The 19229-nt window shown below is 52.2% G+C and overlaps 1 protein-coding gene across 1 annotated transcript; it reads right to left on the reverse strand.

Moving 5' to 3' along the window:
* Window positions 1-5381: 5381 nt before the first annotated feature.
* On the reverse strand, window positions 5382-19148 carry DBF4B (DBF4B-CDC7 kinase regulatory subunit). Its single transcript, XM_067312190.1, has 11 exons — window positions 18964-19148; window positions 15852-16043; window positions 14647-14697; window positions 13933-14002; window positions 12939-13009; window positions 12342-12378; window positions 10418-10460; window positions 9434-9550; window positions 9011-9137; window positions 8214-8323; window positions 5382-7624 (listed from the first exon to the last, which is right to left on the reverse strand). Exons 1-11 carry the CDS (start codon window positions 19072-19074, stop codon window positions 6232-6234), a joined length of 2322 nt encoding a protein of 773 aa, XP_067168291.1. The 5' UTR covers window positions 19075-19148; the 3' UTR covers window positions 5382-6231.
* Between the last annotated feature and the right edge of the window lie 81 nt (window positions 19149-19229).

A 19229-nucleotide genomic window follows, 5' to 3' on the forward strand; every position in this document is an offset into this window, starting at 1 on the left:
TGCCGGAGCTGCCGCCGAACGAGCGAGCGAGCGAGCGGGCAGCGACCGGCCGCGGGGGCACGTGAGCGCCGCCCCCGCCACCTGCCCGCGCACTGCACCGGCCCCGGCGGCGCCGCCCCTCCGCCGGCCCCGGTGGCGGCACCGCCCCGCGCCCGCCCCCGGCGCCCGCCCGCCCCGCCCGCCCCGCGCCCCGGCTGCCGCAGCGCCGCTCGCGCCCGCCTGCCGCAGCGCCGCCGCCGCCACCGGCACCGCCACCGGGACCCCCGGCCAGCGGCGGCAGCGGTACCGCGGCCCCCCGCGCGTGCCAAACCCGCCCAGCCGGTACCAAGCCCCCAGCCGACACCAAGGTCCCCGGCAGGTACCGAGCGCCCAACCGGCACTGCGTCCCTGCCGGTACCGGGTCCCCAGGCGTTTTGCTGCCGCGGCGCATCAGGCCGTGGGTGCCCGTGGGCCACGCTGGAGTCTTCCCCCGGGGGACGCGGGCAGCGACACGGGGCTGATTTCGTCTCTCCGTCGTGGTTTGGGTCTCCGGGAATGGCGGGGTGGACAGAGGCTCCGGCACGTGGTGGCTTTGACCTTGCTGGATGAGTTTGGCAGAGGGAGATGGGGCTGGAGACCGGACGGAGACAAGGCTGCAATGCAGGTCCAAGGTCCATCCAGGGGACAGGGCTGCAGACAAGCTACCTACACTGTAGGTGTGCGGAGATGGGACAGGAGACAGAATCACAGGACCACTGAGGTTGGAAGGGACCTCTGGACATCATCTAGTCTAACCCCCCTCCTTGAAGCAGGGTCCACTAGAGCAGGTTGGACTGTGTCCAGTCACGTTCTGAACATCTCCGAGGATGGAGACTCCACAAGCTCTCTGGGCAACCAGTGTTTGACCGCAGGAAGACAAGCACACCTACGGCACAGCCCAGGGAAGCGCTGGGTGGCCAGGCTTAAACAGAGCTCCTGGGCCTACATGGGCAGAGGTGGGGAGCCCCGGGGGAAATAAGGCATATTGGTGCCCTCAGGGTGCTGAGGGTTGTCTAAGAGGTCAGCTCTGGTGGGGACAAGGCAATCGCAGAGCACAGAGCTCAACGGCATTGCAGGGAGGCCCTGATGGTCTCTGAGCCTGGGCATCACACGCGTGCTCTGCCCGCAGCCAGCTCCCACCACAGGAACCAGGCTCTCCCAGGTGGCTGAGCCATGACGTGGGAGCAAGGGTGCTCCATGAGAAAGCATGCCACAAAATGCAGCATCTCTGCAAAGGTGACCATCAAAGGGTCCAACTCATGCCATTCCTGATGACCTGGGCAGGGGGAGCTGGGCTGGTGGGACATCTGCTGCCTGGCTAGGGGTGAAACCACACCTGGGAGGACCAGGTCTCTCCCTGGGAGCTGGGTGCTCAGTCCATGGGTCCTCGTTCAATCTGGAGTGCCCTTAAGTTTGTAGCTGTCATATACACAAGACAGAGGTACCAAGACACGTTTCTGGCTGCTCATCAACTCCTGACCAGCAGGATCAGCTGGATGCAGGATCCTTCCTGACCTTTTGGCTGGTTGTAGTAGGCCACCTCATGCTGTCCTGCCCTCCTCGGAGCCATGGGATGCTAGCAAGGAGAAAAGGAGGAGCGTAGAAGAGCAATATGAGGCCACAGGAGGCACTTGGCATCTCAGCTGCATCTTGTGCCAGCTGAAAGCCTACGACTGAATTTGGGGGACGTTTCAGTGGCAGCCAGACTGCTGCCTCCCACTCCCCTGGGTTTCCTGCAGGAAAACCAGGCTCTGTTAGCCGTGCACAGCCTTCCCCTAGAGAATGGGTATATTGCCCCAGGACCAGACTCCTGCAGGAGAAGGGGGTCCCAGGAGTGCTGGAGGGCTAAACAAGAGCAAGGCAGAGCGGTGGTGGCCGGGCTCGTCCCTGGTTGTCCGTATCATCTGCAGTGCTGGACCGACACGGCTCATGTGCTGCACAAGTGGGTCAGCGCAAAGCCTCCCGGGGAGCAGCAGCCACCTCCTTTCCTCCGAGTATAAATGAGAACATCTTGGCTCCAGGCTGGACTGAGGCAGAGGCTCATTTAAAATAGATCTGCTCGCCCTCCCTCACCTCGCCTGGCTGCGGCACAAGCAGCGCCGGCAGAGAAAGCCCTAGAGAGCATCGTGTCGGGGTTGAGCTCAGCTGAGCTGCGGTCGAGCCCCTAGAAAAGACTAAGATGGGGGGGGGGTCCCGAGCCCCAGCCCCCATGCTCCTCCAGGGGAAATCATTTCACATTTAAACATTTTTGATTCTTTTAATTCCGTTCCTCCTGTTCACAGTAACGCCCTGGCTGAACCCCTCCTGAGCTGCCTCAGGGATGGTTGCTCCTGCGGCAGCCGGACCTGCTGCCTCCCGCTCCACCACGCTGCCAGCGAGGACCTCGCTCCATCCTCCATGGGGTTGCTAGCAACCAGGGGCCCCGTTGAGCCCCATAACTCCTGCTACCTCCTCTCACTCCGGTGGGCATTGCCAGGCCAGGGCTCTATCCCACCCTCCCTTTCCCACCACCTCCCCTGCTGGATCAGAGAGCTTAGAGTTAGGGCTGCGACGAACCCAAGGAAATGATTCCCTACACCGCAGCACCCAGACCATCCTTCCGGACCGGGAGAGCTGCAGGGAGCTGGGGAGCCACATGAATTACATCCCCAGCATAGTCTCAGTGCAGGGTGGGATCAGCTGTAGCTCTTGCACTGGATTCCCTCTTCCAAGCACCTGCCCTCTGGATCTACTCCCACCTTCCCCTTCTCCCACCAGGACTCACAGGCCTGCCGGTAACAAAAGCCTTTGGGTACCTGGTTGTAGCTCTGCAGCACAAACGCAACCGCGAAAGCGCCTGGCTTGCGTCGCCTTGAAGTTTGCCGAGTATTTTAAGCAGTGACTCACGTTATTTCAATGGGCGCCCTCCCCACACACTCCGGAGACACACGAAACAACGTTAACGGCTGCTTTGCTTTTCATCTCCGATCCCCGCTTGCTGTGCAAAAGGGGGTCAAAAGCATTTAGAAGTGGAAGCGAAAGGCAGAACAAGGGAGGGATGTGCCCAGGATGGTAGAGCAGAGCGCAGGAGAGTGGAATTAGCCCCAGCTCTCCTGATTCCCGCTTCCCAAATCCCGCTGATTGCCTCTTATCAATCAATGCTTTGCAGAATGTTAAGGAATTAAAAGCTGCAGCAAGGCTGGGGGGTAGGGCAGCCTCAGCCTGACTTTCCCTGGAGAGGAGCTGCCAAGGGGGTCACGCTCAGGCGAGGCCCTCACCTCCACCCCCTCATCCTCTGCTGAGCACCCCTGTAGTAGGACACACGTGCGCACGGGGGCTCTGGGCACACGGGGGCTGGTGCGCGTGCGCTCGAGGAAATCTCTCCCACGCTGTTTTGTCAGACAGCTGCATGGGAGAACTCAAGGCTGGGAACAGACTCCAGGAAACTCAGATCATCTCCTTGGCCACACTGCAGCGATTTAACCCAACCGGGGGCTGCTGAATTACGTCCGTCGATTGGCACTTTGAAAAGTGCCACAACCTCCCACAAAGTTGGATTTACTGCCCGGAGACAAGCGGCCGGGTCTGAGCTGTACCTGCTGTGGGAGGGAGGCAGGGGCCAATGTTGATATGGTTGTTTCATGCCTAGACCTTCTCCAGCAAGGGCGGCTAGACCAGCCTTACACACCTCCACCACGCAAAGCTGGGCAGAGGAAGTGCACTTCAGGACAGGATTTGAAGCAGGTGACCTGCCACCTGCAGCCCTCTGGCTTCCTCCACGCAATAACGAGCAAGAAACACAGCAATAATTTCTTGCTGAGATAAGGAATCTGCAGCACCAAGCACAGCTCAGCTGCTCTAGCACCAGCCAGGGCTAGTCTACACTTCAGCAAGGACTGCAAGGCCTCCAGCCCAAGGGCGACAGCTTCTCCTCCCAGTGCCCTCCTGGCCCACCCAGTGCATGAGGAGCACCCTGGGCAGGGAGCAAGGCAGTGATGGAGAGGAAGGGCTGCAGGTACAGTGACAAAGTGGATGGGTATTTTGCAAAAAGGGTCTACGCCATCTGCCAGATGACAGCAGGCAGACATTGAGCATCTTTCTGGCAGTGCATCTGACCCAAGGTCTGAACAATCCCCAAGGGTTTAAAAAGCAGCTCCACAGTTCCCAAAACCAGACCCCTCATGGCACCACTCACTAGTAGACATTAGGAGAGAGCAGGCAACAACCAGGGCTCCCTCTCCCCTCCACATAAGGCCCAAGCACCAGGCATGACGAAGGATGAGCATCCTCACCTCACAGCTGATCTCCCAACACCAGGGTGGGGGGAGACAAGCTCTGCTAATGCCCCAGATGAAGCTCTCTGCCTTTGCAGAGCAGCATCGCTATGGGATAACTGCATCTCCACAGGGAACAAATGACCCCATGGGCTTTGGTCACATCCATCACCTTGCCTTGAGGGATCCAGTCCTGGCTCAGCCTGCAGCCCTGAGTGACACACCCAGGCCATGTCCCCCTCTGCCCCTCTTTGTTGTCCGAGTGGTGCAGAGCTAGTTGCTCCCTCCAGGAGGCTGAGCACACAAGCACAAGATGAACCAGCACTGCAGCTCCATGCCTGATGTTCGTTTCTTCTTGCAGCAGCTTCGCTGTGCTCTTGTTAACCATTAGTAACCCTTAGTCTTCAGCAGGTAAAGTAAAGGAGTTTGGCCATTACACCAGAGTAATTTGGCTTAGGAGAGACCTAAGAAGTCTCTAGTCCAGCCTCCTGCTCAGGGCCACATTCACTCAAGGCTTGAAAAGCTCCAAGATCAGAGAGGCCCCATTGCTTTGGGCACTCGGCCCAGGACTGTACCACCCTATGGGCAAGGAGTCCTTCCTTTTCCCAACCTCAACCCCAGATGACCTAGCTTGTGGCATCACCGAGAGGAGTTTGGCTCCACTGTAATGGTAGACACCCCTCAAGAAGTCTCAGGCTGCTGTTAGACACCCCTCAGTTTCCTCTTGGCAAGACTAAACCAGCCCACCTCCTGCCTCCTCCTCTCCTTGCAGGCCCTGGCCATCTTGGTAGCCTCCACTGGCTCCTCTGGTTTCTCCACATCCCCCTTCACCAAGGGGGGGGGGGTCTAGATATGGTCTCCACTATGCTGAGCAGAGGTACAACAACCTTCCTCAACCTGGTGACCACATTCCTATGTGTCACCCATGTACTGAGTGATGTTATTAGAGCCACTGCTGACTCTTATTCAACCTGATGTCCACACTCCCCCCCAGCTCCTTTTCAGCAAGGCTTCTGCCCAGTCACCACCTAAGCTTGCACTGATTTATTTCACTCTATTTTGAGCTAGCTGTGCTCAGGCCGCCAAACAAATTTTACCCAGCATACAGCACAACACTAACCTTTCATTTTATTTCAAAGTTTAAAAGATTGCTAAAAAACAATTTAGGGCCAGTTACAATTATCTGTAGCTACTCACAAAGACATCCAACAAACCCCCAAACCATATGAAGAACACAGACCTCACCTCCATGGTCCTCCTCTCCATCTCTGCAGCACCAAAGACTGGAGGAGAGAAGGAATGGGCTGGGCTCTCTGAATCAGGGAAAGCAGAGAGCATATTCCCACTGAAGACTTACTTCTAGAGAAAGACCATCTTGTCAGCAGCAAGAATGAGGCTACCAGGTATCAATGTTAAAGAGGGAAGATCCGAGTCCCTATCAAGATGGTTAAATCACTGAATCACCCGTTGGTTCCCACCAGGAGAGCTACAGAGTTTCAGACCTTGAATGACTGCATGAGAAGGAAGCATTTATCACTCCATCCTGCCAAGGCTGGGATTGAGAGCTGGTTTCCAAGCTCAGCCTGCTGCAGTATGTTTATCTCACAGATCTAGTGAAATGTAGCCACGAAGAACAGAGCCGTGATTCGTAGCCACTGGCATTTTTCCTCCAGGAAATCAGGCAAGAAAGTTGCTCCCCTGGATGTCAGAGGCTAGGGAAGCCAGCACTGGACAAACATGCTTCACACCAGTGAGGTGTCAGCACATCTCAAGCCTTCAGGCTCAGCCCAGGTTGCCTGCAGTGACTGGAGGAGACCATGTAGCTGACTGTCCTCACTCCAGCTCTCAGCTGTACCTCCCGGACTGTTCCTGGCCCTGACAGGGAAGGTGGTTTGTCAAGTCCCTTTCCAGCCATTTCACAGTTCCCCTTAAGGGCCCAGAGAACAGCCAGGAGGTGGTTTTAACTAGTCCAGCTGCCCAGGGAGGTCTCAGATATGGGGAAAGAAGCTCCTTCGGTCTCTGTGCAGCAGTTCCGGCAGTTCTTGTCATCTTTGCCTGCCCAGTCAAGCTCCGACTTCCGCTTCAGAACTGAGCAGAGCTGAGACTCATACCCACTGTCCCTTACACTGACACACGTCCTTCGGAGCAAGTGCCTGTCCACAGGCAGAATCCTGCTGCCTTGGACTCCTGTCAACATGGAGAGCAGCCCAATGTCCCAGTCTGACTCAGAAGCTGTCCTGAAGTCAAGGTCAGCCTGTGTGTTGTGAGAAAGAGGAAGAGGGAGCCCAGGGCCAGGAGTCAACTCTTTGCTATGGCCTGGGAGGTCAGGTAGTTCAGGGGCTACTTTCTCTGCTGCTCTAACACAGAGCGAGCGGCAACATCTGGCTTCAGCCACAGGCAGTTTTTGGGAGGGCAGCTGGCCAGCAGGACAGCTGGTCTTGCTCACTGTGGAGGTCCTGCACCCCAGATCATGACCATCCACAGGCAAAGGTGTACTTTCATCCTCCTCTCTGAGCTGCTTCCCATGGGAACTTGCATTCACTCTACTCCAGCCATACTGGCTGATGGTGCTTGCTGCAGCCATCTCTGTAGGATCAAAACCCACAGAAACAGCTTCAAGAGAAGCTGGCTGTGTTGCAGGGTCCCCACTCAGGCACAGCTCCAAAGCAGGGGAGCTACGAGGTCTGGTGCAGAGCTCTGTGCTTAAGGGCAAGCTGCCAGCCTGTGCCACCCAGGGCAAGTCCAGCTCAGATATGCGCCCTGCATCCTGCACACCCGTCCCACCATCCACCGGGCTTGTCTGCTCATATTGAGAGAGGGCACCAGCCAGCTCCAGCCTGGGCTTCTTTCCCACCTGGGCGCTCTGTCTGGAGGAGAGCTGGCGTTTCCTGGAGACGGGCAGCGCTTGCAGAAGATGGCTGACAGGCCCAAGCATTTGCTGTTTATGAGGTTCAAACGAAGAAGCAATTGCTGTTCTGACCTGAGCAGTCTCTACATGGGTCTCCTGGCTCAGGCTAGGAGCCACACCTGAATCTGTGTCCCCCACCACAATAGATCCTTCTGTGGTGCCCTGCACAGCACAGACCCCTCTGGCGAGTCCTGCTCCAGCAGGCCACCCCAAAGAGCAGTTCTCAGACAATCCCTTTCCTTCTCCGAGATTACTGACCCTGTTACTGGGCAGGTGAGTGGAGCATTCCTTCATCTTCAGGCCAGGATCAGCCTCTGCATCAATAAACAGTTCCACAGGAGCCTGCTGGCTCTCCTTTCTCAGCTCAGCTGTCAGCATCTCATTTCCTCTGGTAACTTGTGCTTGAGGCATTAAGTGTTCATCTGTCAGGCAGGACTGCGGCACCCTGAGAAGAAGCATCAGTTAACACTTGCTCTCTCTAGCCTTAGGAGCTCTCTTTCCCCCAGGAAGACAAAGCATTTTCTGCAGCGCAGGCTGTTTGAGACCCTTGCTCGGGAGGCAGTAAGAAAGTTTAGACAGGTATCCCCAATATTGCCGCTGGCAGAGGAGACAGCCAGCACAAGAGATCTCTCACTTCTTGGCAGCCAGAGCCCTGGGCACAGGAGTGCTACAGGGCACCAGGGTTTGTGTCAGACATGGGGACAGAAGAGAAGGACCCAGCTGTCCTTTCTAGTTTAAAAGGCTCTAGAAATCCACAGAGAATTTCATGAAGCAGAGAGCCCACAAACTCAACTCAAAGAGGAGCATTTCCCACAGCTCATCTAAGCCTTGCCTGGCAAGCGCCATGCTATGCAATACCAGGTCAGTTCTGCAGGGTCAATCCAAGCCCTCTGTTCCCTGTTGGCAGATTTCCTGGCATGGGGCATGAAGTAGGAACCAGTGCCACAGGAGCATGGAGATTCAGGTCCTGTTACTGTGACCAGGCCACATGGTAGCACGCTGCTCCAGCAGTTACCAGGTACACAAAGACTTACTTGGCTGACTGCTCCACAAAGTTGTTGGTGAGCTGTGAGATAACGTGATCCACAGGGGCATATTGAGAGTCGTCCAGTGCAAACCGCTTGTGCTGGGGGCTCTGGAGATGCTGGAAGGTGGCAAAGGCCCTTTTAGCAACACTTATGCTCTCACCAGAGGGAAATTTGCAGCAACACCCACCTCCCGCAGCCTAACAGGCTAGAGGGCAAAGTCTTTACACCACATAGGGCTGTTGTTTGGAAGCAGATTTGGGAAACGCAGGCAACACTGTTACCCCAGGATGCTTACAGTGAGTGTTCTGTTCCCATAGACACCTGCTGATGAGGAGGTTGTGTCTGTATCTAACAGCAGCCTACGGCTTTCCCCAGCAGTGACTAAAAACGCAGACTCCAAATATGTAGTGTCTATCGCTAAAGGCTGGGCTCTCCACCAAGCCACCCCATTTGGCATCTCGTAGCAGATAAAACCCCCTTCCTACTTTTTTAAATCAGCCTATGTCCCCCAACTGCCATGGAATAGGCTTCCCACCTTGCAGCCCAGGTAACAGTATGGTCCTCAAGGCTTTCCCACCACCAGAGATGAGCATGTTATGCTCAGACCAGGAGGTCTAAGTACAGATATACTATGACTTTCATCTGCAAGACTGATCCTATTAGATATGAGGAAGGCTGCATGTATAAAAATCTGCCTTCTTTCTAAAAGGGTCTGTACTGATAACAGACACATCATGATAACTAAGTGGTTGAGTGGATCCCAAAGCTTTTTGCAAGGAACCAGGTCCCAGGGGAGCTCTTACCTTTTGCAGTTCTTCAAAGGTCTCTTGGCAGCACTCACAAAATCCCCTCTTCTTCTTTGGCACAGTGACTGGTGTGGACTGCGGGCTCTTTTCTCCCTCGCTGAGCATTGGACAGCCCTCCATGTCCCTGCAAGATAGCGGCAAATATCTTCCCTGATCACAGTTCACAGGAGAACTGCAGCAGCAGGCATGCAGATCCCACATAAAGACCAGGGATGGAGTGCTGCCTTTGAGCTACAGCTGTTTAACCTGGAATAGCAACAGTGGGAGCTGTAGGGACCCACAGGGCTCCTTTTGCCACCATCCAGAAGACATTTCTCCAAGGAATCCTCTTCAAGGATTTCTCTAAATCCCAGGAACCCACAGGGCAACAGCTAGCATGGGAGTTGGTTAAACTCTTGCACAAAAGTAGCTACAACCTACCTGGCCCTGCAAGAATTCAAGAGGCTTTTCAGAGGCTCAAATGGGCTGGAGCTTTTGGGTGCCAGGAAGTTCAGGTTAGGAAAGCTTTTGAACTGGTAATGGAAGGGTCGGAATTGCCTGGAAGAAGCAGATCAGGACATCATATTTCTGACAATGACAGCATGGTTAAAGTTCTCATCCCTCCCTCAGAGGGGTTCAATGCACTGACTCCTTTATGATGGGACACTGGCCACTGATGTCTCTGTTTGGCTATTCCAGAGATTCCACATTTCTCACCGGGGCAGGAAAGTACTAAACCCAATTCCTGGTATGGCATTAAGGGGAGGATGCTTTGAACAGAAGGCAGGCTTGCCTGCTCAGCTGAAAAACCCACTTTTCACCCCCAAGGTACATCACTGGCAGCCAGTGCAGTATTTTCAGCTACACAGCAGCATGGGAAAGTTTCAGCTCCCAGATGACATCTCTCTTCTTTGTGCTTTATTGCACGCAGCCTGTAAAACCTAGTATTTGACCCTGCAGCTGCCTGAAGTGTTGTCTTCAGAATAATTAGTGCTCTAGATACTGTTAGAGTTAGAAACACCACAGAGATCAGATCCCCTTGTGCAGGATGTTGTAATCAAGTTACAGGCCTTGACCTCATGCACTTCAGTGGACTCCCCATTTCAGAGGGCTCAAGCAGATTAAGTGACCTGCCCAGGATCACACATGGAATCTGAGCAAGGAAGTAAACTCTGTTACCAAGCCTTGTTTAGCACCTTTCTTCTGACATATGAGCCACCTAGATTATTTCTCTGAATCCCCTTTGCCTCCTCTAGAGGAGTGTCGGCTTCCTGGTGTTTGAGAGGGCCTTCAAAGACAACACGCTCTGCCTTGTGGACAAAATATTCACTGCCCCCCTCATAAGGGGCATAAAAAATTCCCTCCCTGGGAGCCTTTGAAGTTTTAATATAGTTTGGCTGTGATATTTAGAAAAACCTCATTTACCTGCTCTGGTCTTCAACCTTCAGAAAAGGGGGTTTCAATTTTCCTGCTAGAAAGACAGTTGGTTAGAATTTACCCTGGCCAAATTCTCCACTTTATCATCCGGTCCCTAACTGAATTGGGCTCTAGAGCCAAGCTCATCAGTATTTCTACCACCTGTGAATGCCAAGTGCTGGCTAAGCATAGCTAAGACAGAATTCAGAAAACATCCAGAAATTTTGGGTAATCTACAGCAGCCTCATCTCCAGAGTATTCAGCAGGCTGACCAAACCCTGAACGTAGTACAACAGTGGACTGTTTTCACTATTAAACTCGGAAAGAACATCCAGCTTCTCCCTGGACCTTCATGCAAAAGCCTGGATTTCGGAATGGCTCAGACCAGGACTCTTAAGTCTAGGAAAGCCGTGAGAGCTAAAAGCTGCTGGAGACGAACCAATGTTCACTTAACACGCTGCATAGCCAAGCCTGGCATGAGAATACTGCTGAATAGCAATGTCTGGCCTCAGCTTGGTCCCTGAGGAGGGCAAAAAGCAGCTACACTTCCTACAGAGAAATATGTTAAGGGAGCTGAAGAAAGCCTCAGCAGTGCATTCGGTGAAAAGGCTTTCAGAGCCAGGCAGATGAATTCCAGCAGATGACCAGGCTGGGAGAAGATACTGCCTCCCTCCCAACTGGCAGGCTTGTTCAACTCATGGCTGATAACGTTATGGTCAGTCTGAAAATCTTAGTACAGACCTGATTTAAAAAACAAAACAAACAAAAAAATCCCTCACACACCGAGGTACGATCAGTGGGCATCTGCCTGACCCCGACACCAACGCTCTTGTGTCTCCCTCATTGCCTCTGAAGGGCAAGAAGCTTTATTTTCTTGTAACCCTGGAGCTCAAAGCTGTTTTCTCCAAACAAGTTTTAATCTTGATCTCTGGAAAGGCTGAGTCCACCTGCCCCCACTAACTATAGTTCCTCGACTCTCATCCCAAGCTTGCATCAAATGTACTGTTACAATGCTGAAATAGCTATTTAAACACAGGATCAATGTTTCCACATAAATGCTGCCAAGCACTTAGCACTTCTGAAAGCAAAACCTCGTTTAGGGAGCCCAAATAAAACCAAGACTGGCGTGCAAGTCCAAAGCTCTTATGGCAGAGCGCTGAACAGTGACAAACGGTTCGGCTGTCTCAAGTTCCCAGGCAGAGCTCAGAGCATGCCACAGTTTAGAGGTCTTAGCTTTCAGCAGACAATCTGGCTGACAGCTTTTCAAGCCTTTTTTCACAACCTCTACCCCAAACTGGAAAATAATCTTCCAAGTGTCACACGCAGAATCCAGGCTAGAGTTCAACCCAAGGTATTACTGAATTTTGAATTACTGAATTTGCTCTCCAATAGGCCAAGTCAAGCAAGTCAGAAATTGGTTTACGTCACCAGAGCAGATTCCAGTGCCACAGTTGGCTCTGGTCTAATTGCAGATGAGAACCTGTTTTTTCCCTCCCCTCCCTTAAAAGTGTTAGCCCTAGATTGGTGTCTCAGCAGTATATTTCAGCCTAACAGAAGTGAGTGGGTTGTGAGGAACATGCTCTCCTCTCTAGGATGCATTATTATTCAAAACTTAGTTTGAGCCAGTGGATTCAACACACAGTGCCAGCAGCACAGTTCTTAGGCGCCTCAGGATTCTGGGAGTTGAGCTGCAAACAGTTCATGGGATTTTTAAAAACAGTCCCCAAAACCAAAGGCATAACGTTCTTAGCTGTTTTAGGAGGCTGCAGCTAGACTCAGACAAGCAGTTACAAAAACCATTCAAGAGAAACTGCCTTAACAGTTACCAGACTTTGAAAATCCATCTGAAACGTCAACAAACCAAATTCTAAATGAGGCTTCTTCAAGCAATTCTGCATTCAAGCACAAATGGGAACACAACTTCCAGGCCTACCTTTGCGAACTTTTGATCCAGGCGCAAGGCATTTTGCCTAAAGGGAAGAGTGACACATTTAGTATGGGAGCCAGTGCAGGCAGAACTGTAATTACTGATCCCAGAGCAGCAAGTTGGGATTACAGCAGTCTCACCCACCACTTCAGAGCTCCTGCATCACAGACTGTATCGCCTCCCCTTAATATTTTGTCTCCCAGTTACCTAGAGTTACTTTAAATATGATGTACAGGTGGCATACTCTGCTCTTATGCCCCATCTACTCACTGGCCTTTCCAAGGCATTAAAAAAGTTCAGAAAGTCAGCACTCTAGTCGCACATGATCTTGGTTTTACACTCAGTTCCTTACAAGTCAAAACTCGGTATTAGTTGTGCTACAGATGAGGTTGCTAGCTCACAGCTACCTCCCTACTTTATAAAAAGGAAAAAGCCTTTTAATTGTGTCATCTACATCAATGAGCAGAAGCAACAGATTATCTGATGTTGAATCAAAACCTAGAAGACCACCCTGCTTATTAGCCCACAATGAGCTAGAAGAATTGGTTAGAGCTATTGTGGGATCCCGAGCGCCTCAAACTGGGCAGGAGTGAGATCAGTTACCTCTGTCTTCTGGCTCCGTTTCCTTGCTCCTGAGATGGCACGCAGCAGCTGTTGAGCGTAGGACAACATTTCTGTGCAGGTGGGATGTCAAAGAGCCATAGCTGAACAAGACAAGGTGAGCTGTTCCTCCTCCTGCCTATCTGCACCGAGGAGAGCATGCAGCGCCTGAGCCTGCCATCGTCTGGCAAAGCGTCACTACTACACAGTTGATTCTCCCAAAAGGAAGCCAAGAAAAAATAGAGTGCTCTGAGGGAAGGCTCCCCACTTTACTCTTTAGCAAAGCAGGAGGCTTGTTTAAGTCTCTGAAGAAATTAGACACCATTAGAAGTTTTGCAGTAGATGGACCAGACCTTGGCTTTTGAAAGCCTTGGCAGACTTGCAACACTGCTGCAAGTTCAGCAGAGCTGGCTGCCCAGGAACACGTGCTAGCAGCAGCAGCCTCCATCGCACACCCAGACAAGTTCAGCCAGGCCTGCATGTCACTGTCAGCAGAAACCCAGGAGCCTTTTACTCTAGGCCTACTATTAGAATCACAACTTCTTCACCTGTCTTCCCGTCACCCCCTTCCCATGGAGACGGGAAGCTCCTTCCAACATAGATCCTCAAACATCAGCACTTCCTAATTAAAACAACTAAATCCTGCCATTACTGTTATCTGTTTCCAAGTCAATTAACAAGAATGGTCTTTCTGAACAGAGCCATGCACTGACCAAGCTATTAACTGCTCATAGTATCATAGCTTCAGTATTTTATAACATACTTAATGTTTCCTATTGTCTATATGACAGTACCATGTTCTACATAAAGAGCTAATCTGGTTTTTGAAGGCCAGACCTAGCTAGCTACAGCCAGGAGAGCATCAGTCAAGTACTACATATTCTTTGCAAATTTTTTCTTCTTCCAGACAACACGCTCACCACATCTCTTCTGCCCTACCTGTCTTTAAATCACTGATTTACCAGAACCTAAATTCCAGTAATACAGAGAAGGATACCATCGACGTGCACGATCTGGACTCCCCACAAACGAGCATTGGCGAGGATACCGTTGCCACTGCAGGTGTCCTGAACAAACAAGAGGGATAGGGGAAGGTACAGCTCAAAACCAAGATGACTGTGTGAGCCTATGCAGCTCTAAATCTAGTTTAGTGGTTTCTTTTCTGTTGCTCAGTTGCCAGACCAACTGGTCAGTGTTATTAAAACAAACTTCAGGGCGCAACCAAAAAGGTTCAAACTCATGCTTTATCTATCCCAAATCAACAGCAGCATCTAGTTCATATTTTTAATTCCTGCTATAACGTGAGCTTCCAAGGTGGGCACCAAGATCCTCTTGGCTGCTGTGATATCAGTGTAAAGACTCTAGAGGAGCTTTTTGCTCCCACTATGTGGCTTTAATTCTTCCCAAGCTAAAAACGCCTCTAACAGTGGTCTTACATGAATAATTCTCTTGTGTTGAGCAACCAGACCCTGGGACGGGCCTTAGAAGTAGCTCAGATGGAAAGATGGAATGGTTCTGCGAAGAACAGTGTCTGGAAACACTGCACAACACTCAGAGCCACAAGTGACTGTTTCACACCTTCACCAGCCCTATAGTCTGCTTCCGTTGAAAGTCAGGGGCTCTGAAGAATTGGCTGCCACTACCCCGGCAATGCTCAGCAGTCCTTTGAACATATCCAGCTGGAGAGAAAGCCCACCCACGTGGTGCCTACCTGATTCTTCATGACCTTCTGCAGCAGTTCCTTTCCTCGGCTGATCAGGGCCTATGGAAGAAAGAAGCCAAGTAACGTGTTAGAGCCAAGAGCTGCCAGGCAGCAGCAAGCTGAGGACAGAACGGCTGTCCATTAAGAATGATTTCTAGTGATACGCGCTCTCTGCTGGGGAGAGCAGTCTGGCCAGGACTTTGTCTCAAAGACAACAAGACTCAGTATTTCCAGGGAACCAAAACCACAAAGGCACCCTTTAGACCCACATTGAGTAGTCATTCAGCCAAGGCTCAGCTTTTATTGAACAGCAGTGAAAGCTCCAGAGTGAGCCAAGAGGAAGCCGCATCTTAGCCTTGAAGCTCCATGCGCCACATCCCACCACGCTGCCAAGGGTTAGAAACATCCTTGCCAGGCCGTTCCCGAGAAGGGAGTCCCTTCTGCTAGCCTATGATTTGGCAGATTTCAGCAACAAGGTTAAGCTCGTTGTAAGACAAGCGGATGGTGCTGTGAGCAAGGACAGGGGAACAGATGCATCATGAGTGAAGCCTCTGACATCAGTTCAGGCATCTCCAAGTGATGCCATGCTGTAGGTGGTCCAGATCCAGCTGGCAGAGATGCCTACAGCCTAGACTGGGGTAACCCACCTCTGCCAGCACTGCTACTCCCCATAGTCACAGCTGCCACCAGAACCCTGCAATCTATGCAGGACACTTGAACTTTGGCCACAAGTTTATCACTGATCAGAAAGCCCAACTCAGGCATGGTGAACAGGACCTACAGAAATCCCTTCTTGCAAGCTGGACTTGTAGATCTCCTCCCAAATTACAATCGCTCTGCTCTGTTGGTGAGCGCACATCCACCACAGCCTGCAACAGCTCTGAGCCAGTTTTAACCGTCTACAATTCTCTGGTCTTTCTAGATGCACGTCTGCAGCAGGACAGATTGCCTGTTCTGCTGGAAAGCCAACCAAGCCTTGTATTTCCTCTGCCATTTAAGTAGGTGACCTTTTACTAGCTCACAGCTGTCATGTGCACTTTGGGGTGGACAATGATGCACAGATACAAGGAACATCAGTACAAATATAAATGGTCAGGCTGGGACAAACACAACATGATTGCTCAGAGCAGAAACAACTCCCTTCTACCACTAGTCTCAGGTTCTACTCTCTACACAGCCTTTGGGTCAAACCTTGAGGTGGTCTAATCACTTACAGTGTCTGGTGGCTTCTGGTGAGGTCTGGTATGGTTCCCTTTGGAGGCAGAAGGCACCGGGCTCTTGGCTTTTGCACCTTCTGAGGTAACGTTGCTCCACTTCTCAGTCCGAGTCCTGGCCTTGTCTCGTTTGGCCTCTTTGCTGCTGGAAACCACATAGCTGACTTCTTTACTCAGGAAGCTTTCGGTCACCTGGAGCCAAAGAGAGAACAGCACTAGCTCCAACACCTTCCAACAGCTCTGAGATTTGAAAGAGTCCTGCTGAGCAAAAGCTATTGCCTTTAACTGACCCACTCAGAGCTAAGGGGCTGCTGAATGTACTCATCTTTACAAATAGCTCTTCCTTCCATTCCTCACTGCCAGCTCCCAGAAGGAGAGGCAATCCTGTGATGAGCAGTTAGCACACTTCCTATAGATAACAAACTGCAAATAATCGGTCTTCAGATCGAGACTTCCTTGACAGGATGCTGTCTCATATCATTTACTCCTCAAACAATAATTTCACAAAAAAGCAAGGGCTGTTTTTTCAGGCATTCCGTTTCTATTAGTTACTTAAGTAGCAATCAGCTTCAGAGAGCTGAGTATCCAACCTCAGTCCCCTTTGAGACATCCAGATGCGAACTTTAACATTACACAAGTCGCCAGTTTCCTGCTCACATTGGAACAATTTGTCTAGGGCCCTGAGAGCACTCCAAGCATCTCCCGCTCCAGGGACCACATCACTCCCCCTCACAAGTCAGCAAGTCTCACAACGCTGAGGAGGAAAGTCTTGTAGCAGCAGGGCACTTATCTGGACATCTGGGATATAATCCCATTGGCAGGACCTTTCTATTAGAAGGCAGCTCTATATATTTCTCACCGAGGAAACCTTTCAGCTACTGGAACTTTGACAGGGAAGCTATAGCAGAGGCAGTTATGTTTTAAGGCAGATGGATCTGTGATAAGAGCTATACAGCTATTTGCCATTGGGTGAAGAGGCAAAGAAAGCCAACAGGTGAGAAAATGACCCTGGAAGTGACGCACCAGGGTGGAAGAGCTCTGCTGTCAGGAGAATTGGAAAGAATTGGGCAAAGTAAGAACAAAGCAAACAGCTGGGACAAGCAGTTCCATGTAGAACAGGGAGCAGAGAACTGGAAAGCCACAGTCTACACACATGGCTTTGCGCAGACATGTACAAAAGCCCAAGAAAGAGGTGGAAAGTCAAAATGCCTCATCTGGGATAGTGAGCTGGGCATATCAGAAATTCAGTAGAAGGGAGACAGTCATGGGACACTAACACACGAGAATGAAGCATACCAGAAAGATGGAAGTTGAGCAGTTTGAAAACAAGGCTGCTGAACAAGCTAGTTCTGTTGAGTTACAGAATCCCTATGGATTGAGATCCCAGGCCCACTTATAAGAAGTGCCACAAGGTACGTTACTGGCTGCCCTGCTAAAACCGGGACCTAGGCTACAGAGACTTATACTACAGGATATGAAGGATGCTGCAAGCACAAAAAGGAGCAAATCAAAGTCTCCCAGTCTAAATAATGCTCCAGTGTGTCAGGAGTTTAAGATACCATGTGCAAGTCGGAGACTAAGATGCTCCTGACTTTCTGCTGAGCAATGGAAAGTTTCAGCTATTAGTACTGAAGAGCTGTTTCACAGGTGGTAGCCATGGTGTACTTGAATTCGGTATCTCCACAGGAGCAAGAGAATGAGAACTTCATTACTGGTGGGCTGTATTTCAGAGAGGGCAGCAACACAAGAGGATGCTCGGTAAGAAGCTAGAGGGACAGTCAAAAGGCTAAAAATCATTTTAAAGTGGTGTGGCAGCTACACCAAGAAATACATGACAACTCAGAGCAAGTGTTTCTCATCAGACTCGAAAGCGCACAGCTAAGTAAGAGATGCTACAAAAAGGAGAGCATCCTTCGATACGTGGAAGGCATATCCAGACGAGGACTGAAAGAAACTAGCAAGTTAAACGTGAAGATGTGATAAAAAGGGGAAAAATTGAAAGTCAGATTCCCCAAGTACCTACACAGCCAGCACATGATCCTGACGGCAGACATGGAGCAGCAACAAGAACTAAATGAAGATTTTACATCTGTTTGTAGCATTTGAAGGACTTAAGGAAGTTTTGGAGTGCACATGAGAAAATTTGCCTCAAATTGAGGGAAATACTAAAACAGCCTGAAAAGAAAGAGTAACAACTATTAGGACCCAGTGACGACTATTAGGATGGGTCTGGATGGCTTTTTTGAGAAAGACATATGGAAAGTCAACAACTACGTGACAAAAGAGACCTGGCTGGTTTGAATTTCAGAAAATACTTGAAGCCTCTCAGCTTCCTTAAAAAATTAAACTGCCGTAGGCTGCCACAACCAGATAACCAATTACCACAGATGATCGGGCAGGAATAAGCAGGCAGTTCTCATAGTGGACGGTCACCAGCAAACGCAGATAGGACCAAGCTATTCAACAGCCCTGTAAGTGATGCGGAAAAGGTTAGTAATAAGATGAGCAAGCTTGATGGTGGCTGTTTAGACACGAGCAGGTTGAGCTGAGAGTGAAAAACCGGGGAATGAAAGAGCAGCAAAATAAAAGCAATTTTATTTGGTGAATAAAGCGGGAAGCGATGGGCTAGGAGCTCACTAGCACAAATCACGGACGAGGAAGGGGATTTATAAGCTGCTGTAACGAAACCCGGGAGCAGCCGACCCAATCCCGACTTAAGCACTCAGAACAAAGCCGAGGGCACCGCAGCCCCGCTGGTTACACGCTCACCCACCCCCAGCGTGGGGGCAGGGGCCTGCCCGGCGGCCAGGGAGGACAAGAGAGCGGCACGAGGGGACGGAGGGCGGCCGAGGCGGGACCAGAGGGCCCGGGAGCGCCCCCCGCCCCGAGCCCCGGGACGGGGGACACGGGGAGCCCCGGCACCCAGGGGGGCGGCCCGGGCAGGCCCCGGGAGCCTCCCCCCCTCCCCCGGCCGGGCACGGGCCTCGGGAGCCCCCCGCCCCGAGCCCCGGGGAGCCCCGGCACCCAGGGGGGCGGCCCAGGCAGGCCCCGGGAGCCCCCCCCCCCGGCCGGGCACGGGCCCCGGGAGCCCCCCGCCCCGGGCGCAGCTCACCCCGCCCAGGTGCCGGATGGCCTCCGCCAGCTCCCGCGCGCTCCGCCCGCTCGGCACGTCCAGGTAGAAGGATTTACCGCGGAGCGGCCGCGCCGCGGCCGAGCCCGCCATGGCGGCCTGAGGGAGACGGGCCGTGAGGGGCCCTGAGGGGCGCCGAGCCCCGCGCTGCCCCCGCGCTTCCCGCCCACACAGCCCGGCCCGACCGGCCCCGGCGCTCCCTGAGGTACCGGCGCGCCCCTCCCCCACCCGCCGTTTAAATTTCCTCA

This window comes from Apteryx mantelli, chromosome 28, assembly GCF_036417845.1.
Source record: "Apteryx mantelli isolate bAptMan1 chromosome 28, bAptMan1.hap1, whole genome shotgun sequence".
Classification (NCBI taxonomy): domain Eukaryota; kingdom Metazoa; phylum Chordata; class Aves; order Apterygiformes; family Apterygidae; genus Apteryx; species Apteryx mantelli.

Excerpts from the sequence above, each read along its gene's own strand:
- DBF4B (XM_067312190.1), bottom strand. The coding sequence starts at position 19,074 with ATGGCGGGCTCGGCCGCGGCGCGGCCGCTCCGCGGTAAATCCTTCTAC. Across the intron at positions 9,551-10,417 it reads AAGGTTGAAGACCAGAGCAG|GCAATTCCGACCCTTCCATT; the intron begins GTAAATGAGGTT and ends TGCTTCTTCCAG. Across the intron at positions 9,138-9,433 it reads TTGAATTCTTGCAGGGCCAG|GGACATGGAGGGCTGTCCAA; the intron begins GTAGGTTGTAGC and ends GCTATCTTGCAG.